Source organism: Apiospora kogelbergensis (genome assembly GCF_038363985.1).
Source record: "Apiospora kogelbergensis strain CBS 113332 chromosome Unknown utg000005l_segment0_segment0, whole genome shotgun sequence".
In the NCBI taxonomy this organism is placed as follows: Eukaryota; Fungi; Ascomycota; class Sordariomycetes; order Amphisphaeriales; family Apiosporaceae; genus Apiospora; species Apiospora kogelbergensis.
Genome location: NW_027117422.1, coordinates 5424003 through 5448199, shown reverse-complemented (window position 1 = coordinate 5448199; position 24197 = coordinate 5424003). Strand labels below are relative to the sequence as shown.

The following is a 24197-nucleotide window of genomic DNA, read 5'->3' as shown; positions in this document are numbered from 1 at the left end:
AAAACCACGACACGTAAAAGTAGCATTCACTTTGTTCAGATTGATCCCATTATCATTTTAGTTTTACAATTCAGATGACGTGACAGTCCTTTCTCATATGCATAGCGTTCGATTGATAAGCTTGGGTGAAAAATCCCAGACCAGGGTAAGACTCCTCACAAAGTGGATAAATGAATAATGAGATTCAAAATGCTGGCTAACTAGACAGACAAAGAAATAAGGCGCAACTGGTTAGATACACTGCTCTCTTTGTTATTAACTCTCGTCCCCGAACATTTGCAGCTGTATGAAGTGCCAGTAAATGGTGTTAGCATGGCTCACGATTAACCAATTCAACTCCGCAGCCAGCCACATTCGCTCTTCTTGATCAGAACAAGCCCGCATTTGATTGGCGTATCCGGCAGCCTCATTTATGTGCCAGTGGATGCCGTCTGCGTGTCGTATCAGCCGAAGCCACTCCCGCTCGTGCCGGCAGATCGTTTCCACAGTCCCGCCGGGCGCCGCCCGCATAGTCCTCACCTGTTCTACGAGATATCGCAGCTCCGCGGCGACAACATCGGGCTCCTGCAGAAATACGTCGATCGAGAGCTGGTAAGCCTGACGGTCACCAAATTGCCTCTTCCTAAGCTCCTCTGTGCGACGACGATCGTCTTCTGGGATGGCGCAATAGAGCTTGGATGCAACCAGCCCCATCAAGCTCCAGTTCTCATTTGAAGGGAACACAACATCACCGTTGAGATGTTTCCTCAAGTCCTGGATTTGGGAGTTAAAGCCTTCAGCCCTTTTTATCTCAGAGGTGACCCTCGATATTAATGTGTCACAGTACCTTTCCCATCTGTCTTGGGGGATCACCTCGACCGCTACTGTGGATGTAGCAGAAGAAGCATCCTCGGATATAGTAGATAGTGGTGTATGTTCTTTGGAGTTGATGTGCGAGGCCTTGTATCTCATAGACGGGTGCCAGCTCGCTGGTCTTGGCTTCCTTGGTTGGGCTTTGTGTGGTTCCTATTTATCATCATCGTGTAAGCCGGCGGCTCTCATAGATCCTTCATGTAGTCCAATTTAATAGATAGATATCTAATAGAAGGTATCTAAGCTTCGTATTCAGAAGAGCATTGCATACCTTGTCCAGGCGCGATCCAGCGCGTTTCCTGTGTGATGAGGACGACGACATGATGTTGATGGGAAAATGATGACGATGATGATAATTAGCGCAGTATAGTTAGGACTAGTCGAAAGAAGAAACGCCATCTTGATTGTAAGTTACGCAGTGCTTTAATAGATTTTGATTAGATAAAGAATATGACTATAGCATTATGTCAACGCCCCTTTCAAAGACGAGAATGAAATGGCAAACGACAAAGCTACAGCTAGAATGACCTAGACCGCCATGCGTCCTTCTCTTCCGATAAGCAATACCACCTGAAGGCCTAGAACAGGATTTCCTATGTGACACTGGCATCAGCAGACAATGCCAACAGCAACCCGACCCCCTATCCTAGAAACCGCAATCAAGTTCCAAATCGAGGGTAATGCAATCTCTTGATGGTATCATACCACAATATATCCGGGAAACGGATTCAGGCCTTCAAATTCCAAGATCGTCCGCGCCCGGTGAGCCAAGCCGGTCCTGAACCGACTCATGCTTTGCCGGCAACTCGATCTCCCCATCCGACGCCAGGGATGCGCTGCGTCCCGCACGGCGCGTGTCCATCTCCCCGTATTGGTCCAGCATCGCCCCCGAGGCACCATTACCACTTGTCGCCTTTCCCAGCGTTCGGCCCTTTGCCATGACAGCAGACTTCCCTTTGTTCATCTGCAGATCAGACGCAGACAGGGGGTTGTTGCCCGTGCCGTAAGGGTCCAGCAGCCACGCCTCACCGTTGAAGACCTTGGAAGGCAGGGCCGCCGCCGTAATGGTGCTGGCATGGTGGCCGGTGGTTTGTAGTTTCTGTTTCTGCTTCTGCTTCAGCTTTTGCTGCTGCGGCATTGTGGAGGTGGAGGAGACCTCGAAAGGGTGCAGGTCCCCCTCCCGCCTGGCTGTCGTCGGACACCGTGGCGCTGCCCATGGGCGTCGAGCCCATGCTGCTGCCGCCCGCGGCCCTGAACCCCCGACAGGACCGGGTAAGGGCGGAGGTTCTTGCTGCTACCGGCTCCGTCGTCTTTCCGGGCCTTGTGGGCCATGGAAAGAGGGAGATTGTCCGTGGCGGCAAGCACGTCAAAGGCGTCGCCATACTGCCCATGAAGAGAGAAGTTCATGGAGTCTTGGCCCTCATGGAGCTTGAGCATGTCGTCAGAAGACATCTGCATGCCCGAGCTGGATCGGGGCGTGGCGGGGTCAGACACCCCGGCCGCATCTTTCTGTCGCTGAGTCTGCTTCTGACGCTGAACGTCAGAGCTACTCGGCTTGGTTCTTGGGCTGTCCATATTTTCTGTGTGATATGTGTGTTGGCCGACGATCATGAATCTGAGGAGGAGGGGAAGAGGATGTGCAACCAACGCGGTATCGTGAAAGGTTCATCTACTGGTCCGTGAGGACTCATAGTGCACAGTTCATAAGGTTCTGCCCGCTGGTGGTTGATGCGAAGTGACGTTTGGAGTCCGTCACTTCGTCGCAACGATCGGGCTATAAGTTCGGATGCATCCCAACTAGGCCGTCGTAGTTGCGAAATAAAGTTTTGGTGATAACCTGCTTTCCCCTATTCTGGATGAATTGTGTTCCCTTCCCCGCGTTTCGTTGTACGTAGCACTGTGGGTAGGGGAAGCAACAACCAATCGCGAATGTGGTGGTTATTGCCATGGTTTCGTTTCACTGCGTTGGGGAAACCAATTTTTGGCGGGGATGAGACGTGGTTGAGAAGCACCAAGAGGTAAGTATTACATTATGATTGTAGATGAAGAGGGTCGAAGCCCTTGTGACGTGTCTATAGCCTGTCTAATAACCAACCCCTTATCGCTATGCAGAAAGAATACATCTTGAAAGAACATTCTGTGTGTCACAGTTGGTTTCTCAAACCATGTCCTCGTTCGTCACTCGACCACCTTCTTTCGTCGCAGAGTTCGTCATGAGCCCACTGTCATCACTGCCGACTTCTTTCTTGGCCTGCCTCTCCCACTCCTCCTGGCTAGGCGTGGCGCGGATCGTGTCGACGCTGGCATCGGGTCCAAACGCCTCCTCCTCGGTGGCGATGTGCAGACCGCCCTGGCGGTAGTCGCCGGGCCCTTTGGCGCCGTTGGGGACGTGGAAGCGGCGGTCGAAGCGTACGGCGGCGTAGAGGGCCGAGACGATGATCTCGATGCCGAAGTTGAGGGTGTAGTAGGCGGCCTTGTGGTGGAACCAGGCGGGCGCGTTGGCGGGTCGCAGGTCGAAGTTGACGCCGATGCGGAAGCCGGCGCCCAGGGTCAGGAGCAGCGACGTGAAGAGCAGGAGTGCGACCTTGGACCGGAAGCGGCCTTGGCCGAACTTCTCGACGGGCCGGCTGTCGCGCCGCGGCGTGAGCGAGGCGATGAGCACGACGGGCGCCGGGATGAAGGCCAGCAGGGCGAAGAAGGTGCCCGCGAACAGCTGGACGTCGCGGTCCATGCGGCGCGCATTGAGGTCCAGGGTGTAGAAGGAGTGGACGGTGCAGGTGATGACCATGATAAGGCAGGCGAGGACGCTCGCGACGAGGAAGCGGAAGACGTAGCGCGTCGTGTTGTGCCAGCCAAAGGACGGGTGGTAGGCGCGTAGTATGCGCTGGGCGAAAAAGAGGTTGGCGATGAACAGGATGATGACGCCGGCCTGGGTGAGGATGTTGGCGGCGATAGCGATCTGCACGTTGGCCGGCCGGCACGCCCACACGATGCGCATGGTCAGAGCCGAGGTGCGGGCCATGGACAGACCGAAGAGCATGCCCGAGAAGAGAAACTTGTGGTTCCGCTTGTTGTTGCGCTGCAGAATGGTCATGTGCACGACGGCTAGACCGATGAAGATGGCCAGCAGCACGGCCGAGATGGGGACGTCGACATCGACGGTCGGGCGGCCGCCGAGTTGCGCCTGGTTAGGAAGGTAGGGCGGGCCGGACATCTAAGACACCATGGCGTGTAAGTCAGTTAAGCTTTACAGAAGGACGAAGGTTTCGGGAGGGTGACACTGCCGAGACAGGCGACATGATGGACACAGCCCGTGCCAAGACGGGTATGTGATAGAGGAAGGATGCGACAGTTCTGTCAACGTACCTGTGGCGGTCCACCCGCTGGCTGTGAGGCTCCGGACGACATGTTGGCCAAGCCCTTGGCGAGATGTTGTACGTCTGTTTGGGTTGAGGTGTGCCACTAAATGTGGTGATAGGATGATTGCTTCGGTGGCGTTAACAGCTTCTGAACAATTTCCTAAGTGCGTATCCTGGGTTTCGTAGCTCCAGGTGATGTCACTCCAATGGTATCGGGAACAATGAGACAAGGGACCCTTTGATTGAGATGGATGCAGGTCGGAGATCTAATGATGCATACAGTAGATAAGATGAGATGGGATGGGATGCAAGTCGATGGATAGGGTTATGCTTTCGGGAACCAAGACTATATACTACGGTATTCAAATGCCCAATTGTCCGCACATAACACCAAATGTCCGCCCATGATGCGACCCGGCTTGTCGTACCAGTGACAGGCCCTTAGATCGGTCCACGTTATCAGATCTGGTAGTTAGCATGGCCCGAATCAGGTGGTCCAGGAAGGATGTCGGCGCTCGTGTGCCAGATTCGCCGGCCCATGGGGGGCATGGAGCACATGGGAAGTGTGGGAGACAGGGATGAGACGGCCTGACTATCCTCCTTCAATGGCATTCCAGGCCTATTCGGGTCATGGATTTGGTAAGAAACGCAGCCAGACCAGGCAGACCAGGCAGGCCATCGGTGGTCGGAGGTTAACCACTTATCCGTGAGCGCGAATTACTGGGTCGCGTTTCGACTTCATTTGTTAGTACCCAGTCCGGCGGTAAGCTAATCTCCATGGTCGCTTTTCGATCTCGGGGTCAGTCATGACGAAAGCGGCTTTTAGTCGATCTGCGAAAGGTCTGGATCCCCAAAGAATGCCTGCCATTAGTCAGTGGCTTGGTGGTCCATCCATGCTTGTATTCATCCATCCAGCTGAAAACTTCGCTCGGGAGAAGGCTGCCTTGAAAATCTCGGCCGGTGTGTGAGCAGAGTCGGCCGATGTAGTGGTATGTGAAGAGTCGTCCGATTGATGAAAGGACCGATCTAGTTGTACCCTAATTCCGACCCGAATCGCCGACCGGTGCGCATGGGCATTCAATCCTCGCATCCTTTGAATATATATTTGGAAGCAAAAATTAAGACATCTACTTGCAACGTGACATTCATGACAAAGCTGCATTATGCGGCTGCAGTTCGACACGATCCCGCGCTTCACAGTCTCTGCTGGTAACGATTACATTGCACTGCCATATTTACTTGGTCATGTTGGGGGCCACACATTTCGCGTCGAACCAAGCCTTCCCTCGCCGCTTCATTCCAGGACTTCGTACATGGCAGCTCCTACAGGTCAAGTGAGCTTATCTCAAGTCGTCGCCGCCACCACAACTGCCAGGCACCCCTTCGTATACGGGTAGGCCGACTTAAGTGCTCCACGATCTCTGACCGCGTCGCCACTGAAACCCTTTCATTGCCGGCGACGTGCTCAGCGAACTACCCGAGAGCTGCGAAATGGCCCAGTCGGCCCACGACGCGGCCGTGTAACCCGATGGTCATTACCGTGGCAGCATCGGCCTTCCCTTCCTCGTGCAGCACGCCGAAAGCATTCTTCAGTTACGTGAAGAAGCCTTGCAAACCACCGGGACTCAGACCTGGCCACGTGGGATTTGAAAGTTGTCGCAGTCGTACGAGTAAAGCACCATCAGTCAGCACTTGGGGTCGGGGTGGTCGCGCTCATGGGGAAATTCAATCCACTGTAGGTATGTACGGCCCGAGGTAAGGGTGCAATGAAATTCTAGGACGGGACAAGACTTGATAGGAGTCAGAAAAAGGTGAGAGGACTCACGTAGGGCAGGGCGTCAGCATAGGCGTCGCCCATTCACTTGGGCCTTTCGTTCATCTCCTCATAAACCTACGACATCAAGGTCTGCGAATGCAGGCTATTGTGGTCATAGCATCACTTCCACAGCGCATAGTCCCCCAGGGACATGAGCGAAGTGATGACCTCGCTGTTATTACCCTTCTCGAAGGGCATGTCGTGGTACAAGAAACAAAATGAACTAAAATGGTTGACTGAGATGTGACTTCCTGCCCTTCGGTACTTCGCTGAGAGAGACTTGACTCTTCATAGTTGATCCTTTAGCATACGGCAATGTTATAATTGCTAGGCCATTGAAGATCTAGCCTCTTATTGTCATAGCCCTTAAGGTCATGAGGATAGCCCCAATCCTGGTCTCATTGCAATTCCAATTTCATTGTGCTATGTGATCAAATGTCAATTGCCATGCATTAGCTCGTGTACAAGTTGGATTCGCGTCCTCTCCAATTCCAGCGTACGCAAGATACGATGCGTCGCGCCTCTTCCTCTCACTTCGAAACGACAGTCTTTGGGAAAGGCAACTTCATGATCTTCTGTGCCGCATGCTCCGCAGCCGCCACGATCATGGCCGACGGGTTGCCCGTCATCATGCCCGGAAAGATAGACGCGTCCACCACAAACAGGTTCGCCGTGCCGTACACCTTGGTGTCTGCATCAACCACAGCCGTGCCGTTGGGCTGCCGCCCGTCATCGAGGCCGATCTTGGCCGATCCTAGCCAGTGATTGGAGCCGCGAGAGGCCGGCGTGGCGGGGATCTTTTGAGGGGAGTTGATCAAGCTGTGTCAGCTGGGAACAATATCTAACAGCCAGGGGGCGGAGAGGGATAACCGGGTGGTTCATAAAAGTGACTTGGTTCGGGAATCCCGCTACTACTTACCGAATTGACGTAGTGCGTTGCCGTCTCATTCGGGGCAGGACGAATCCAGGTCAGGTTCGAGATGGACTTGAAGTAGCCCTGCACTTTCTCGAGGCCAGCAATGACGGCAGCTTTGTCCGCGTCATTGTGCAAGTACGGTGCCGTTGTAGCTTGCATATTCAGCAGTTTGTTGATGGTCAAGCGGCCTCGCGACTGCGCGCCAGTACCAAGATACTGGGTGATAGTCATGGACGCTGTCAAACAGCACGAATGGTCAGCTGGGGTACCTGCAAATGCGCCAACATTGAAATCTCATCAAGTTCACTCACTGTTCTTCACCCCTTCAACGCGCGACTGCCAATGGAGATGTCGATCGATGCCATCGGTACCGTGAATGATTTCCCAGAACTGCGTGGACATGAGCTTGTATCATCAAACCAGGTCCAGGATATTTGGGACTCACGATTGGACCAAGGTTAGGCGCAGCCTGGGTCAAGATACCCGTCCGGTTTTCTTGGCAATGTTAGATATAAATGTACAGTTGGCTCTCTGTCGTCGACCAAGACTCACGTAGGTACTGTGCTTTGTCGTCTGCGATGGGTTTATCCCAAGCGGCGTAAAAGTCGTAGAACACGACTTCGGGATGAGCAATCTCAATGTCGGTCTGCACCAATCATCAGAAGCAGTGTCAAGCACGAATGCGTAGAGCTCAGGGGGTACTCACTCCCACGTGGTCATCCAGGTTGTAACCAACAGGCAAGTTGATCCACTGGTCTGACCCAATCATAGTAATCCCGTCTGTCGAGTTCTTAACCACGTTCAATTGGTCTGTTGGGCCAATACCGCCTGTGATGATATATCAGAAATAGTTCCCTTTTAACGAGTAAAGGCAGGCTCAATAGCCTTGCTCGGGGTCGCTTACTCCTGAATAATACCTTGGCAGACCCATACGTGCCAGCCGAAACAATCACGCGGCCTGTCTGACTAGTCACTTTAATGGTGCCGACGCTCGCAGAAGGACCTCCGCAGTCAATTTGCACTCCCGTAATGTGGTCGCCGACACGCGTCACTCGGCGCGCAGTGGTGTTCATCCACAGCGTGAACTCCTTCCGGCGACTCGCGCTGACCAGGTACGTGGCCAAGGGCCCTCCGCGCTCGGCGTGTTCGAACATGTTGGTAGCGTGACCGAAAGTCCAGTTCTTCTGGTCCGGGTGATCGTTGGGCACGATGGAGGTCCAGCCGTTGGCAGTAAGACCCTTACTCAGCACGTCGAACCCTTGCTGCAGGTACAGCTTCCCGTCTAGGCTCGGCACTGTGGTACCCGGGATGCGGGCAAAGACTTTGTCGGTGGCGGCGGCGAGGTCAGTCGACTTCCAGCCCGCAGGCCATGCGTAATCCCAATCTGCCGGGTGCGGCTTCCACCAAAGCCCCGAGTTGACAGCAGTGCCGCCGCCGAGCAGGCAACCACTCATATAGGGGAAGTCGGCGCAGGTGATACCGGTGGGGTCATGCCAGATCTGGTTACTGAGCCCGGGCACGTCAAATCGGGTCAGGTTCGTGCCCTCGAGCCAGGGGGCTTTCATAGTGCCACCCCAGAGGCCGGTCGACGGCGGGCCTTTCTCGAGCATCAGAACGGTATGACCTGCTTCAGTAAGACGGTCGGCCAGCGGGATACCCCCTGCCCCGGAACCGATGATGATGTAATCGTAAGTCTGGTTCCATGTTGTGGAGTTTGAGCAAACTTCGGCAGGATGGGTGAAGGCGACTTCGGCCAAGCCAGTCCATGGGTGGGATACTATGATAGGTTAGCAGACTGGAATGATACATGAACAAGACAGGAGGGTGTTCATCGTACGGAGCACCGCGGCGCTGAGAAGCCTGTGGATTGATGCAATTGCCATGACGAACTCCGAGTTTAGATGCTATCAAGATAGGTCTTGGGCGATCAACAACTTATGAGCTTTCACAAAAGTCAACGTCGTACAAGTTCAGATGTCACACTTCATACCTGGAGCCTATCCCATATATGAATATCAATCGGGCCAGTAGCGGCGATAATTAAATGGCCTACCTTGGCAGTGGCATCGCGTTGTCAAATCCCCAGATGCACGTATATTGCTTCGTGTCCCCCGGCCATGCTTCAGGGAGCTGCTGCAGTGAGAGTGGCATGTGGCATGCAGTCTCCCCACGTGCCATAGCGAACAAGGGCTGTGAAGGCATCGGGTAATATGCAATACCCTGGCCTCATATACTTTTAATCTGGGTTGAGCCAATCGACAGGGAACGGATGCATCCGCGTCCCCGGACCCAGTGGTTCCTCAGTATTAGCCGAGATGTCAAAGAATCCGGGGTGCAGCAATGACACGGCTGATCCAGAAGTCCGGCTGGGCTGGTATCCAAGAGAAGTGCCGACGAGGCACTTAAGCTAATGGCACTACTAACATGGAGAGGCGGGCTCACACGGGCAGTTCAGGTCTCTTAATATTGGTCTTTACCACGCATCGATGAGCGAGAGGGGACGCTGTACCCATTTCCAGTGGACAGGTCGTTACCGGTCCAGGTGAATGGATCGTTGATATATATGCAAGAGACCAGATCTCGATAATACGTCATTCAATTTGACTTATTGTGGCACAATCAAGAATTTTCTCTACAATGCCGTGTATTGTATCCAACGAGCGGGCTAGAAACTCAGTCGGTCGGGAAGGAAGATTGATGTGCGACAAAAATAAACCAGACCTGCCGGCAACATGCATTGCCATTTGTCTTGTCTGGGTGTGAGGTATCTGTCAAGTGAAGAAAGAGGCAGGGCCAGATGGCAGGAGTTTCTTTTTTAAAGCGCGCATGCAGGAGGAGGCGGGAAGGAGCAATAGGCTGTCAGCAGCTTCCCGCTTGTTGCTTGATGATCTCGGACAATCGAGCGATTGATGTAAACTTCGATGGCTCATGATGATGGCGATGGAGTAGCGGTCCCTGGAAAAGAAGAAATGCGGGACGGGCTGCCAGCCAGGTACTGGACTGAAAGGTACATACATACTAAGCCTTACTAACCATGTATTTCTAGGGGGCTACCCTGCCACCCTGCTAATCCCGATAGCGCCCGCGGCGGTGGTGGGCCCCCTAGAAAGATGGAAGCACGGCTAGGCTAAGCATTTGGATGTCGACCTCAAGAATCTTCCAGTTGATGAGTGAGTACCCACTTGTTTCATTCACCGACTTCGACTTCGATCACTTTGTCCGAGACACGTTAAGCGGAAAACCAGACAGGGGACATCCAGCCAGACCAGACCTATTTCGAGTTTCCGTTCTGTCAGAGAAAAGACGTGAAAAGGGTGACGGCCTGCTCCTACACATCAATCTCTCATAACTCGTGCGTGTGCGCCACACCGCCCCCTCATTCATTGATTGCGATTTATCCGATCCCTCCCCATATCTGAACTTGGCAGCCAGAGAGCCTTGTCATTTCTTGGCTCCCCCGAAGATCTGTGGTAGCTGGCGCTGTTGCATCCGAACTAGCGGGTCGTCTCACCCCTTTAGAATCTCTCCAATGGGAATGAGCATGACGGTAACGCTGAGCGAGCTGGACGTGCTTGCCGAGTTCGATCGGCGCGTCGCCAAAGGTGTTATATTCTACGATGGCGAACCCGCCATTCAGGCCCAGGAGCTTGACGGGTACAAGGTAGGTCGCCATTCAATTGAGCAACAGACTTTCTCTTATGCCGTTAGACATTTGGCGCTGACCGAAACCCCAAGTTTGAATTTGCCGTGACGGAAGCCATAAGCAAAAAGCCTTACATCAAGAACAACAATGACGAGCCCAATGGGGGACACCACGCGAGGAGACCGTCGCGGCCGGGCTACTTCCCAGGGTCGGATATAGACGTCTCGGGCTATGAGATAGACGACGTGACTGACACGCACGTCGTTGCCTTCAACAAGTTCTGCATGTACCGGCCGCACCTGCTCCTCCTGACCAAGGACGGCTACCGTCGCCAGTACGACCCGCTGAGCCTCGACGACATGCAGGCGTCGCGGCAGATGCTGGAGACGATGAACTGGCACCACTTCATGTTCTACAACTGCGGCAAGGACGGCGGCTGCTCTCGTCTGCACAAGCACATGCAGTTGGCCCCGCTGTGCCGGAGCCGACTCAAGCCTTGGCCCGAGACGACGGCGAGCGACGCCGCCCCAGTCAAGACCCCGTACCAGTACATCCTACGGCGGTTCGAGGGCGACCTCGGGCCCAAGCAGATCCACGACCTGTACGCCCAGATGATGGTCGAAGCGAAGAAGATCTTGGGGATTGGCCCACGCTCAGCCGACCATGTTCCGCACAACGTCGCCATGGGCCGCAACTGGATCTTGGTGATCCCGCGACGGAAGGCCGGCGTCGGCGGTGCCTACGCGAACACGCTGGGCTTACTGGGCATGATCTCGGTGGCCAACGAAGCCGAACTACGATGCTGGCTCGACCAAGGTGCCGTCGAGGTGCTAAAACAACTGGGCGTGCCCCGATAGGCTCATTTTTAGACTCACTTTTAGCGCTAGAGGAAAGGGAGACGCGTGCTTTTTCTTGTAGATCAATTTCTATGTATGTACTTTGGCGGGTGTTATTTATGATATCCCATAGACAAGAATGTTTAATAGATCTGGTTCTACATGGCTACATGCACGTTCGGGGCGACTCGCGGCTGTTGACTGTTGATGTCTCACTCTGGCTAGGGAGTTGCGCGTGGACTGGCATGCTGTTCGATGGAGAGTTCTACAGGTAATAGGTGGTTTAGTAGAACCAGGAATGGGTCAAATGAGAAGTGCAGCAGCTCTCAATTGAGGCCGGGTTATATAGATGGCTATCCTCGAAAAAAGTGCGACTTGGGCGACGGTCGATGGAATTTGTTCTTCAAGGTTCCAAGGCGGTCAGTTTGGGTAGGAGCGACAACCACCCAGCATGCGGTACCTTCCTGCAGTGCTCGCTTTCTTAGTCGGGGATGTTTCTGGCGCCTTGGCAGCAGCTTCGTGCATCTTCGATACTTGTTTAAACAGTAAACACCTCATTTTCCACGCTTGGCCAGCATCTCGTTCGTCTCTGACCTTTTCTCTTACCAGGGATCAATTGCGGAGAAGGATGTGTCGCTGACTGCGTCCGGCATATGGCCCGCACCATCACGCCCCCTGCTGTGTAAGTCTAAAAGATGGATGCTTCCAGCCTACACAGCTGACGTTGACTTGTATGGCATAGCATTATTACTAGGACTGTGACCATCGATCGACAAGCAACCGCTAATGCCACATCGGCCGGCCCTGAGAACGGTGCGGCAAGTGTACCGCCGAGTTGCGAGGATGTGGGTGGTTTTCCGTACTGGGCCGCGGTTTGCAACTCCCGGGAACGATTCTGGAGTGCATGTTCATGCATAGGTGCTTCTACCACGACATTCACAGCTTCAACGCCATTCTCGACTACGACTGTGTCCATTGTACCCCCCTCGCCATTACCAACGTTGGGTTCATCAAATAGTCCCCTGACGGCTGTTCCCACTACGAACGACAACATCGGCTTCTCCACGGGGACAATCATTCCCACAAGCCCAATAACACGCATCGACTCTTCTACTGTCTCGCTTTCGGCTTCGGGGAATGGACCTAGCAGTGTCACGGCACAGAGTACAGCGTCCACGACGGCATCAGTCAACGTGTCCGTACTTCTCGCTGTCGTGCCCAGCATACCTCAACCAACAGACAATAATCAAAAGAGAGGCCCCCGAAGTGTAAGAAAAAGGAAGGATACTGCGGGGGGGTTCATTGATCTCAGTGGTACTGTCGACATATGCAGCGACGGAACCTCTTTCAGCATCACGAACGACGGGCAACTGATCACCAATGACCGCGTTGTCAGCATGCGGCCCGGTGAACGCTTCACACAGTTGACAACGTCTGATGAAGAAAGAGGCATATCCACTGTCTTCGTTGTCGTTAATAAGATTCTTCGTTGGCAAAACCCGGCGTTTACTGGAGGCGAGGCAGAATTCTGCCAAATCATCAGCTCCGGTAAAGTCTACGCCACCTTCTCCTCGCGGGAAGCATGGCCCCCGGCTGCCAATCCATATCGATTCGTGTCTACAAGGGTAAGATCGCAAGTATACTTGTTCGGTTCTCTTTGCGAGAATTGACTGACTTCGTTTCAATAGCTCGACAATGCCGTAACGGGGTGATTGAACCGGATGAGCCGGGAGATGACAGCCCCTCGACATTTTCATCTCAGACAACAGGCATGATATCCGTCATGTCAACTAGCAGTGCCCTACTCACAGCTACATACCCATCTCCTAGTGATACCTCCAAGTCTCCCGACTTTTCACCGTCACCAACGGACAAGTCAGGATCGGTTACCATCGCTTTCTCGACGTCACCAGAAGGGACCAATACGATAAGTCAATTTTTGACGCATATGAGTATTGAAAGCACTGCGTCGGTTATAAGCTCTTCGGCGTCTGGTACCATTTCGAGCGCCATAGTATCTAACCCCTCTGTCATTTCTGATCCCTTGGTGTCATCCACATCGTTTGTTCCTTCGGCTTCTTCAACATCGTGGAAATCAATGCCTTCTGTCTATCCTTACACGACAATAGGCGCTACGAGATCTTCTTCATTTGTCACCGTCTCTGATTCCGCTCTGAGCAGATCCCCAGCCTGCACTGCAAGCTTTCGTGCCAGACGGCCTTATATAACTCAAGAATGTCCTATAGAGCCCCCTTCCATAACATTAAGCACCATAGCCTCCTCTTCTTCTATGTTTGCCTCTTCTACATCCTCTTTCGTCTCTGATTTAGTCTCCTCCACTTCTGCTTCCATAACGACAAGCATCACAACCTCGTCCTCCTTCTCTGCGACCGCCACAGCATCTGATACCCCAACGCCAGCACGCGCAGACCCCTTCTGCCTCGTGGGAGACTCGAGCGGTGGAGGACTCCTAAGCGGTGTAGTCCTATACAGGGGGGATGGTTTGCATCGTTTTTCGATGGGGCTATTCGTAAGCCGGAGATTCAGCACCGGCCGGAGGGTCGCCAAATTCGAACTGAGCGACGACATGAGTCGGTTGTTCTTGAGCGGGTCTGAATTGGCCCCGGTTATCGTCCCTGCCTATGACAACAACGGGGCGAGAGTCGTCGAGCTTGCGGACGTGAAGGTTATTGATGACAACGGCCTTCCAGCTGAGATTAAGGAGTTAAAATGCTCCGTAACTCCCGGCGGCGGCGGCTCAGGCCCTGTGAGGGATCCTGTGACAGGAACTCTTGTCCCGGGAACCCTCCTCGCGTGTAAGGCTTCAGTCGACGGTTCTACCTACGGCCCTGTGGCGACTGGCGGGCCTCAAGATGAACTATACATGGCGAAGGGGTTTGAACAATTCAATGGGTATTTCAGGGCGGAATACGGGGCTACCTGTGATTCGCGCTAAATAAATATATAAATGCATGGTGGTTTGGTTGAGGGTGCGAAACGCGGCTGGGAGGTAAGCAGGGGGCGGCTGATATGATCTAGCATCTCCCAACGGTGGTACTTGAGAAATGTTTACATGATTATGAATGGGCTTGTGTCAATTTCTGCGTTCTCATCGAGCATTGCATCTCGGAAGCGATCAACGGTCCCTGGACCATCGTACTGGTAGAATGGCACTATGCGCCAATGCATTGGCTCTGGGACAGTTTGTGGGAAACCTTGCAATTCATAAAGGGTACATGCATCGTATAGTCTGGAGCATCTTGGTCACTACTCATCTATGGAGCGAATGATCCACACCCGCGTTCCCGCCGCCCAGGCTATTCAATATGGCGCCGCCGTAGTCGTTGCTGTCGTAAAAGAAATTCTGATCGAGGCCGAGCTCATCAAACAGGTTATTCGCCAACATATTGCTGTCGTACATCCAGGCCTCCGTGTGGATCAGCCCAGGGGTGTGAGGCGGCTGCGGCCATGCTCCAGGCCCGGCGTTATGGATGCTACCACCGCTCATCTCCACCCCTCCATAGCCGCATCCCCGTCCGTGGGAGCCGCTACGGCGGCCACTGTGGCAGCGAGAGGTCCTCCTCCTCCTCCTTCCTCCCTACCTTGCCCTTCATCGCCCACTCCCTCTGCCTCGGCCTCCACCTCCTCGTCCGACGTCCCCGCCGACGACCCGTCCCGCTCGTGCTTCCGCGTCAGCAGGCCCTCCATGCCCATGGTGGCGACGATCTCGGCCCAGCGCTCGAGCTTGAGGCGGGTGATGCCGATCTTCTTGGCCGCGAGGTCCCAGATGTTGTTCTCGACGCCCTCGTTGCCCGGGCTCTCTTTGATGATGGCATTGCGGGCCTCCTCGAGGCGGGCGACGAGGGCGCGCAGGATGCCGACGATGTCGAGGTGCAGCTCGGGCTGCGCAAGGATGTGCGACTTGATGGTCAGCACGGCGGCGGGGACGGCGACGGGGCGGCCATCGTCCTCGCGGTCGATCATGTCGCTTAAGTCATGGTGGTGGTAGGGATTGTGGGACGGCGCTGGCGGCTGGTTGTCCTTCGCTGCTGCTGCTGTGAAGGACGATGATGATTTCGGCTGTGGCCGGGAGGATTGGGGTGGACATGTAGTAGGGGGTCCATGCTGGAGAGTTTGAACCAGCGAGAAAGCAGCATGACGGCGTTAATGAGCTGGCCGCAGAGCGGCATGGTGAGATAGAAATACTGGTTAACGTCGATGGATAACCAGCACTCGAACCAAGCCTTGAGAGCGGCGTTGGAACGATACAGGAAGTCTAAGGTAGAAGGCGCTCCGATGGACAAGGACGTTAAAGAATTGGAGAGGTCCTCCAATACGGCGGCATCCATCTTGGGCGGCTCCCACAGACGCAGGGTCGCAGTACACACGTGGATGGCCAGCACCCCTACACATATGTCATTAGCTTAGTATTTCTATGCAGGTTTTGTGTTATGCACGACTTACAATTAGTTCGTAGATGTCGCGGGATCTGGGCTTTGAACTTGTCCAATTCGGCTTGGAATGCACCGAGGTAGGCGCTGGTGGGAGCCCGCGGGATGGCGGGCAACTCAATGTCCTCCTCGTTCTTGTTGTGTAGACACGAAATCTTATCCGAAAGGTGTTGTATACGCATCAGTTGTACAAGTAGCGAGTCGGTTTCGTACTCGTTGGCCGCCTCCAGCTCCTTTACGCACTGGTGGATGTAGCTGGTATACTTGCCCTGTTCGACCCTCTGATACGACAAGGCGATGCACGAGTTGACGTACCAAGCACCGCAGAGAGCGCGCCTCTCATCATTCGTTCTCGCCTTGGGCCGTTCCGGGTTGAGTACCAGTAGCCTCGTCCGTTCATGCAAGCCCGGCGGCCGGTTGATGCCCAGATCGGCGCACAGGCTCGTGGCGAGGTGGGAGAGATTGCTCATCTGGCTGTGCATCATGCAATGGTAGTGGTACCAGCCGAGGACGAGGAGGAGAGCCTGCAGCATCTCGAGCGAGCGCTCGGAGCGCACCAGCATGTAATCGGCGATGTGCTTCATGATGCGGAAGCTTTGCGCCCTCATCGACTTGAGGTGGCGAACTGAGGACACCATGCGGATGACGATGAAGAGGAACGGCTTGGTAGCCCTGAGCTCCTGGGCCGTGATCCCCGGACGTAGGACTACAAAGGGGTAGCTTTGGCTGAGCTTGTTCACAAAGGTGGACAACAAGACGTCGTCATCCTCGACGCTCTCGACGCTCTGGCCGACGGGGGCGCGACATATACAGCGCAGCGGGGCATACTGGTTGTAGTAGGAGGGCACCGTTTGATAGGCTTCACTGAGATCGGTGCCGACCGGAGTAGAGCCGGAGCTGAGCGAGACAGTCGTGGCCCTCTGGGGTTCTGACGGCCGGGGGAAGGTCTCAGACGGGATGCAGTGGGTATCCTCAGAAGGGTTAGGGGGTTCTTGAAGGACGCGGGGACGTCGCCGGCGTTGGTGGCGCGCAGGATCTCGACCAGGCTGTTGAGCCTTTCTTCCAATTGGGCGGTTCTCCTAGGCGAAGAGAAGTTGGTTAAGACTGGGGAACTGTCTTCACCCTCCTCCACTGGACTGGAGATTGATTGATTTGCACTTACGAGGGCTTGCTCTGCCTCTTTTTTCTGGGGCGATGGACCTGGTCAAGACAGGCCTTTTCTAGTCTCTCGCATCTATGAGCGACACCAGATCAGCACTGGTCTACAGTGCCATGCAGCAGCAGCAGCAGCAGCAATTGCACAATGGATTATCATCTTCATACCTGTCGCATTTGGATCCGGGCCTCTGGTTTGAACGCAGACATTTGGCCTTGGCGGTTGCACATGGAGCACAAGCAGCGCCCCACTTTGCGACAGCGGCGCTTTTAGGCCTGTCCATTTTATGCTGTGGCTGGACCGGCCGCCTGAACTCTCCCTAGGGGCACGATATAGTACGAGGATACGCGGGGGTCGGGGTGCGACGAGGATGGAAGCAGCAGGTGGTGTAGAGAATGGGAACGGGGAATACAGATGACATCCGGGCAGTCGTTCGAAGTCGGGTGCAGGACATCTCAGATCATTTCGAATCTTTCGAAGGGAACGAACGGAAGCCCAGGAGGTGGCCGGACTTTGACAAATTTTCCGCTGCTGACGCCAGACACACGACAGAGGTAGCCCCTTAACAGACGGGCTGCATGGTCTCTGCGCCGAAGTGGGCTCAGCGGTCGTTAGTGCAGCACATCGATGGCATCTGATCGGCAACGGACTTTGAGCAGAACCTCCGACGCCCGCTAATCTTTGTCACTCCTAAAGGAGCTGTTTGCTCGCTTCCTATTGGCCGGCACGACGTGATGTGCGTTGCGCATAGAATGCAAGAGTCGAGACACAGTCAGCCAGTGTTACATGAAAAGCGCAAAAGGCGCAGTGTTCCTCGTCTCCGTCGAAGCCATGTCGTGTCTCTCTTCTTACGCCGTCGTACAAGCGACCAGGCAAAGCTGCGAGGAGAGCAACCAAGCGTTTGCCAACCACAGGCAAAACTATTGATTGCGAAGGAGAACCGCACCGCCGGCTACCAATGCCGACCAGGAACGAATTAGCTGCCAAGTCGGCACCGCCCGCAACGGGTCGGGGATCTGGCGATGTGGAGAAGCAAGATCTCGCGGCTTCAGTGGGCAATGGCAATGGCAGCAGCAACCCCGCCACGGAGACCAAATCGCAACAGCCTAGTCTCACCGGCCTACCATTCTTGCTGCTTTTTTCGTCCGTTATTCTGGCTGTCCTCCAGATTGCCCTGAATGCCACCATCACCTCTACGGTGAGTAAATCCCCGGAACAGACAAACTTGTTTATTGTGGTTATCCGTCTAACTCGACTCCTTATGAGGTGATACCCATCATCACAGATGAGTTCCACAGCGCCGACGACGTGGGCTGGTATGCCTCGTCGTTCTTTGTCACGACGTATGTAGACAAGACCCCCAGCCTCGATAAACACGCTTTAACAGAAGCAAAACAAAAGATGCGCCGTATCGCCTCTCACGGGAAAGCTCTTCCGCCTCTTCGACGCCAAAGCGACCTTCATCGCGTTCCTGGCCATATACTTCCTCGGCTCCCTCCTGGCGGGCGTCGCGCGCTCCTCGGCCATGTTCATCGGCGCCCGCGCGGTCGCCGGCGTGGGCGGCTCAGGGATCCTGACGGGCGGCATGACGCTGATCGCCATGTCGGTCCCCATCGCGAAGCGGTCCCTCGTCAATGCCGTCCTCATGGGCATGTTCGCCACGTTTCAAGCCGTCGGTCCTGTCATCGGCGGTGCCTTGACGTCTAGTGCTACCTGGCGATGGTGCTTTTATATGTGCGCTCGAGTGGTTTCCTCTGTGTTCTTCTTTCTGTATTGTCTCGCATAGACAGCCCCCGAGAGACTGATACCACAGACCGATAGCAACTTACCACTCGGTGGCGTCGTCATGATATTCGTTGGTCTATTTGTCAAGATTCCCAGTTTAGAGACACCAAAGAGACCAATTGCTGGAGACAACGCTGCTGGTGCTGCCACCTCCGAGCCCCTGACTCTCTATGAGAAGCTGGTCCAGATCGACCTTGTGGGCCTCCTAACCTTCGTGCTGGCCACGGCGCTGTTCCTCATCGGCTTACAGTGGGGCGGGACCGCCTACCCCTGGGCCTCAGGCATGGTGATTGGCTTCATGGCGGGGGGTCTCGTCTGCTACGTCCTGCTGGGGTTCTGGTTCTGGCACAAGGGCGACCTCGCGCTCATCCCCACGCGCTTCTTCCGTTCACGCGTCCTCAACCTGATCGCCTTCACGTCCATCGCCCAGGCCGGAGGCACCTTCACCGCCCTCTACTGGTACCCCATCTGGTTCCAGGCCGTGAAGGGCGCCGACGCCCTGCGGAGCGGCGTTATGCTGCTGCCCCTGATCCTCGCGCAGCTCGTCTTCTCCATCGTCAGCGGCGGGCTCGTGCAGAAGACGGGCTATTACCTGCCTGAGGTCGTCGCGGGCAACATTCTCATCGCCCTCGGCGGTGGGCTGACGACCACGTTCGTGCCGTCGACGGGGTCGGGCGAGTGGATCGGGTACCAGATCCTGGTCGGCGCGGGGAGAGGACTGGCGCTTCAAGTGGTGAGTAGTCCAGATCCATAATTGGTGCTGGATCGTGAACACCGTAGACTAATACTGCATATGGCGGGTTGGCTAGCTGGTGACCGCGATGCAGGCGAATGTGCCCAACGAGGACGCGTCCATCGCCTCGGCGTACGCCATGTTCGCCCAATTTTTCGGCGGAGCACTGTGCAACTGCGTGGCCAAGACCATCATGACCTCGTCTCTCGGACCCGCCCTGGCCAGGTATGCACCGGACGTCGATCCACGACTCTTTGCCAAACTCGGTATCACTGAGGCACCGAAGGTCGTATCGGAAGCCCAGCTTCCCGGCGTGCTACTTGCCTACAACGGAGCCATTGTGAGCGTATTTGTTAGTGTTCTCGCGTTTTACCTCTAAAACACCAGAGTAACACATTGCTAATCGGAAACCTGCCAATCTAGTATCTGCAACTGGCGGCAGCAGGTGTCGCGCTCGTCACGGGCTTCGGTGTTGGATGGAAGAACCTCAACCGGGTGGACAAAGACAGGGCAAAAGAGCAAGCAGGTCCAACTCCAGCTGAGATGCCAGATCCTACCAAGGAATTGGCAAAATCGTGAACAATTATATACGTATGTATATACGCCCAGGGTCAAGCTTCGGAATATTTACATGCTAAAGCAGGTTGATCCCTCCTCAGTCCACTTACTAGAAAAATTTCAAACATTTTTCTTCGATGCCGACGGGATCGTATACTTCATGCCCTTCGTGATGCTCCCGAACCACAGCTGCCACGTATCGTACAGCGGGCTGATGCGCCCGTACCACGGCGAGTCGCCCGTGATCTTGGGAAGCCGGTCGCGCGCGTCCAGGAAGTACGTCGAGCTGTGCGGGATGACGGGTTTCGCGCGCGCCTCGGCGCCGGCCGTCGCCGCATCGAGCACGGGCATCACCGACGTCGCCCCGATGCGCTGCATGTGCTTGTAGACGCGCAGGAGGAGCCGCACGCTCGCGTCGGCGCCCAGCGTCCACGAGGACGTCGTGTAGCCCGTCACGGAGCCCGCGTTGGGCAGGTTTGTTAGCATGGCGCCCTTCCAAGCATACTGCTCTGAGATCTTGATCGGGACGCCGTCGACCACGGGAGTCCTGCCGCTTAGTAGTTCCACGTGAAGCCCTGCGTTGCTAGAGTCAGTTCACAGAACCCCTATTTCATGTAGGTACTATGACGAGGCACTCACCCGTAGCGGTCACAATAATGTCGGCGTCGATCTTCCGCCCCGACTTGGTCACAATGCCGTCCTCCACTACCGTCTCGATCTTGTCTGTCACAATATCACAATTGTCCCGATGGAACGCCTTGAAGAACTCGTTGTCGGGCGTCAGACACAGCCGCTGATCGAACGGCGGGTAGCTGGGGTTGAAGTGAACATCCGCAGGAACGGAGGCAGGTAGTTGCCTTTTCATCTCCGCCCGGACGAGCCTGCGGCAAGCGTTGGGGAAGGTAAGGCTGAAGGTGACAAACATCTGCTCCATGAGGAAGCATCGCCACCAGTTGACGGGATGCGCCAGCCAGGCGGGGAAGCGGTGCTTGATGAAGGAGCCCGTAGGGCTGACCGAGTCCAGGCTCAGCACGTATGAGGGACTGCGCTGCAACATGGTGACGTGCGCCGCCGTCTGGGCCAGCACGGGCACGACGGTGACGGTGGTGGCGCCGGACCCCACGACGACGACGCGCTTCCCTGCGTACTTGAGGTCCTCAGGCCAGAACTGCGGGTGGGCGATGACGCCGCGGAACCGGTCGAGGCCCGGGATTTCCGTCTGCAGTGGCTTCTCGTAGCTGTAGTAGCCCGTGCAGCCGAGCAGGAACTTGGCCTTGAGCGTCTTCTGTCGCTTTCCCAGCGCCTCAACCTCGAGCGTCCAGAGCTGCTCCTCGGACGACCAATTGAGGCCCGTTACCTGATGTTGGAACTGGATCTTCTTGTCGATCCCCTCATCACGCGCGGCGGACTCGATGTACTCCAGGATCAGAGATGCGCTGGCCATGTCCTTCTCATTGAGCCATGGGCGCCATGGAAACCCAAAGGTGGTGAGCTGCGAGTCGGAGCGGATGCCGGGAAACTTGAAGAAAGACCACGTGCCCCCGATCCTGTCACGGCCCTCAAGAATAGTCCATGAGGCTTCGGGAACCTCCGTCTTCAAGCGGTATGCCGTATTGATTCCCGAGAGCCCGGCTCCCACGATAATGAAATCGTACGTATCCCTCATGTTGTTAGGCGTTCCTGTAGCGCTGTCTACCACAGAGCAGGTGCCATTGGTGAGATGATTGGTTTTCATGGAAACCTGCGGAGGGGCGGCAGGCTCATCGTCAAAAATGAGTGATTAACCTTCAAACACAGCTCGCATTCGCAATCGGAAAAGGTCGAAACAAGCGACGCGTATCCACAACCCCGAATCATCGCCCCCTGATTCGCAAACTCATTTTCTTTTTGTATTCGCCGACTGCCCGTGCCATGAAGCCGCAGGCGAAGATGGGCGGCGTCTGGTTCGTGAACCTCGGTCGCATAGCATGACGCCAGCGAGCGGAAACTAGGCTAAATACGCTGCTTACGCACCCCGCATTGGGAAGTATGCCCCGATATCAGACTTGTCTTTGATGTCATTGGCATTCGATAGACGGTGAGGAACAACTATATGTTGAGAGCCATGTTGGGGTTGATTCCAAGAAACCGCACGACCCTTTTAATAAATGTTGCATCCCATATGCATGGTCTGACAGTTCAGCACATGCTTACAGGTGTTATACTTGATAGCATATGTGCCTGGAATCGGTGGGTGATAGAAGGGCAGAAGTATCGAAGTAAAATGATTTTTAGTTGTGAATTTGAACCTTGTAATAGATGAACCGAACCCGATCAACATCCTCCCTCACCTTCGCGTGTGCAGTCCACTGTGCAAGTTTCGCCTCGGCGGTTTTCAATTCATATTCCACTTGACCGGACAGGGTGAAATCTCGTTCTCCCTTCTCGTCAGCGTCGTTTCTTGCACCCTCAGAAAAACGGTAGAGTGTATGTTTTCTCGAGGTTACTTTGTTCCACATCCGGCCACGGAGTTGACGAATCCCTGCCAACAGCCCAGTAAGCCCTCATCCAATCCCAATGGCAAGGTCCAACAGCAATGTACGGGAAGAATGGGAAGATGGGATGCTAAGGCAGGATCTCATAGTCGGCATCTCGTCAATACTGACCATCAGTTCCGCATGCTTCATCGTCCCCCATTACGACCGTGGCGTCTGGGCAGAAGTGCTCCACCCATTCCGCGTCCTTGGACGGGTCGTCCGAGAGCTGGAAGAAGCTAGGAATGAACTGGCGGAGCTTGTCAGTGGCTGGGAAGCTCGATGGAAACTCAGGGCTGTAGCCGGATGATGCAGCCATGATTCAAAGCTTCGTGTACAGCAAAATTGTTGTTGTTAGGTGGTAGTATATGGCGGGGTAAGTGGCCGAAGGGGGGTTTTCAGTTGAGCAAGCACCCACTTACCAATTAGCAGGTTGGTGCAGCCCCAGACGAGGAACTACGTGTGAGAAGAAAAGACTGTATCATTCGTCGCCCGGCCCCGACAGTCGATGGGCCGCGAAGGCGCGATCCAGAATCTGCCTGATGACCGGCTCCTTGCGCGCATTGTACTGCCGCAACGTCTCGCCCGCCGTGCGGCTGGCCTCCATGGCCTCGCGCTTCGTGCGCGCATAGAGGTCGCGGTCGTGCTCGTCGGCGCGTAGCCTGTCACGAAACAGGCACAGCCGAACCAACTCGGGGGAGCCGGGCCCGTAGACGTGCAGGTTCACCCAGACCGGGGGCCCGTCGCGGCCGAAGAAGCGGTGCTGGTGCGCGCTCGGCGCCAGGTCGCGGAAGTAAAAGAAGAAGCCCCCTGCTTCCAGCGCGCCCACGTACGCCGCCTCGTCGCCCGGGTCCGCCACCGCCACCGCGATATCGATGACGTCCTTGGCCGCCAGCCCGGGCACGCTCGTCGAGCCCACGTGCTCGACGGCCAGGACGCGGTCCCCGAGGGCGTCGCGGATCTCCTGCGCCAGCGCGGCGAAGGTCGAGGCCCAGGCGGGGTTGGGCTCGACGATTTCATGGGGCTTCTTCTTGCGCGGCCCCGCCGACACCATCTGGACCCCGCCCATGTCGGCGTCGTGGTGCTTGGTCACTTCTGGCGCTAATGGCATTGTTATAGTACGATGTCCGCAGTGTGCCAATTGCTCAAGGATGTTGGCTTTCTGCTACGTCTATGTGCACTTGGACCAGCTCTTGGGAGAAACGCCCGTCTTACTTCAGGATTCATTCAATCTTCACCTATGGCCGGTGTAAGCACAACCGCAATGCCGGTTTGCTCTCGGAGTTATGGCCGTATTACCATACGGAACACCGAATTCCGACTTGATGGGATTCCCAGCTAACCAACCGAACGTCCACTGAAACCCCGCCATTCAGGGATACGGCCATCGATAACACTAGTATGACCAGCCATGTCGTGAGTATCAAGAAATCAATTTTGATATCCGATGTAGTATCACATATGCTCTATCATTATCCTCATGATCAATGCGTATCCCTAGAACTGGGAAACATATACTGAAGCTTGCAAACTTGGCGGCGATGTGTTGTCGCATGGCATGTTTGCGGTGAGACTGCGG

The 24197-nt window shown here is 55.2% G+C and overlaps 11 protein-coding genes across 11 annotated transcripts; 3 read left to right on the top strand and 8 right to left on the bottom strand.

The window, feature by feature from the left end:
* Positions 1-255: 255 nt before the first annotated feature.
* PG998_008426 (uncharacterized protein) lies at positions 256-951 on the bottom strand (the record flags this gene model as incomplete). Its single annotated transcript, XM_066875242.1, has 2 exons — positions 256-781; positions 827-951. The coding sequence occupies 2 exons, from the start codon at positions 949-951 to the stop codon at positions 256-258; spliced, it is 651 nt and encodes a 216-aa protein (XP_066731187.1).
* Positions 952-1588: 637 nt separating this feature from the next.
* PG998_008425 (uncharacterized protein) lies at positions 1589-2427 on the bottom strand (the record flags this gene model as incomplete). The annotated part of the gene is given in 2 exon segments (XM_066875241.1): positions 1589-2040; positions 2055-2427. 2 exon segments carry the CDS (start codon positions 2425-2427, stop codon positions 1589-1591), a joined length of 825 nt encoding a protein of 274 aa, XP_066731186.1.
* A 583-nt stretch (positions 2428-3010) lies between these two features.
* On the bottom strand, positions 3011-4260 carry PG998_008424 (uncharacterized protein; the record flags this gene model as incomplete). Its single annotated transcript, XM_066875240.1, has 2 exons — positions 3011-4066; positions 4219-4260. The coding sequence occupies 2 exons, from the start codon at positions 4258-4260 to the stop codon at positions 3011-3013; spliced, it is 1098 nt and encodes a 365-aa protein (XP_066731185.1).
* Positions 4261-6557: 2297 nt separating this feature from the next.
* On the bottom strand, positions 6558-8826 carry PG998_008423 (cellobiose dehydrogenase; the record flags this gene model as incomplete). Its single annotated transcript, XM_066875239.1, has 8 exons — positions 6558-6824; positions 6947-7212; positions 7255-7333; positions 7389-7438; positions 7496-7589; positions 7650-7771; positions 7848-8720; positions 8781-8826. The coding sequence occupies 8 exons, from the start codon at positions 8824-8826 to the stop codon at positions 6558-6560; spliced, it is 1797 nt and encodes a 598-aa protein (XP_066731184.1).
* A 1646-nt stretch (positions 8827-10472) lies between these two features.
* Positions 10473-11443, top strand: PG998_008422 (uncharacterized protein; the record flags this gene model as incomplete). Its single annotated transcript, XM_066875238.1, has 2 exons — positions 10473-10604; positions 10679-11443. 2 exons carry the CDS (start codon positions 10473-10475, stop codon positions 11441-11443), a joined length of 897 nt encoding a protein of 298 aa, XP_066731183.1.
* Positions 11444-13940: 2497 nt separating this feature from the next.
* On the top strand, positions 13941-14378 carry PG998_008421 (uncharacterized protein; the record flags this gene model as incomplete). Its single annotated transcript, XM_066875237.1, has 1 exon — positions 13941-14378. The coding sequence occupies one exon, from the start codon at positions 13941-13943 to the stop codon at positions 14376-14378; it is 438 nt and encodes a 145-aa protein (XP_066731182.1).
* A 315-nt stretch (positions 14379-14693) lies between these two features.
* On the bottom strand, positions 14694-16952 carry PG998_008420 (uncharacterized protein; the record flags this gene model as incomplete). Its single annotated transcript, XM_066875236.1, has 4 exons — positions 14694-14930; positions 14984-15447; positions 15489-15827; positions 15887-16952. Coding segments are annotated over 4 exons (2106 nt in total), but the record flags the coding sequence as incomplete, so codon positions are not given.
* Positions 16953-17831: 879 nt separating this feature from the next.
* On the top strand, positions 17832-20126 carry PG998_008419 (major facilitator superfamily transporter; the record flags this gene model as incomplete). The annotated part of the gene is made up of 6 exons (XM_066875235.1): positions 17832-18227; positions 18296-18372; positions 18431-18763; positions 18851-19547; positions 19642-19887; positions 19971-20126. Coding segments are annotated over 6 exons (1905 nt in total), but the record flags the coding sequence as incomplete, so codon positions are not given.
* Positions 20127-20225: 99 nt separating this feature from the next.
* PG998_008418 (FAD-containing monooxygenase EthA) lies at positions 20226-21792 on the bottom strand (the record flags this gene model as incomplete). Its single annotated transcript, XM_066875234.1, has 2 exons — positions 20226-20680; positions 20745-21792. Coding segments are annotated over 2 exons (1503 nt in total), but the record flags the coding sequence as incomplete, so codon positions are not given.
* A 583-nt stretch (positions 21793-22375) lies between these two features.
* PG998_008417 (uncharacterized protein) lies at positions 22376-22937 on the bottom strand (the record flags this gene model as incomplete). The annotated part of the gene is made up of 2 exons (XM_066875233.1): positions 22376-22626; positions 22751-22937. 2 exons carry the CDS (start codon positions 22935-22937, stop codon positions 22376-22378), a joined length of 438 nt encoding a protein of 145 aa, XP_066731178.1.
* Positions 22938-23099: 162 nt separating this feature from the next.
* PG998_008416 (uncharacterized protein) lies at positions 23100-23729 on the bottom strand (the record flags this gene model as incomplete). Its single annotated transcript, XM_066875232.1, has 1 exon — positions 23100-23729. One exon carries the CDS (start codon positions 23727-23729, stop codon positions 23100-23102), a length of 630 nt encoding a protein of 209 aa, XP_066731177.1.
* Positions 23730-24197: the final 468 nt, after the last annotated feature.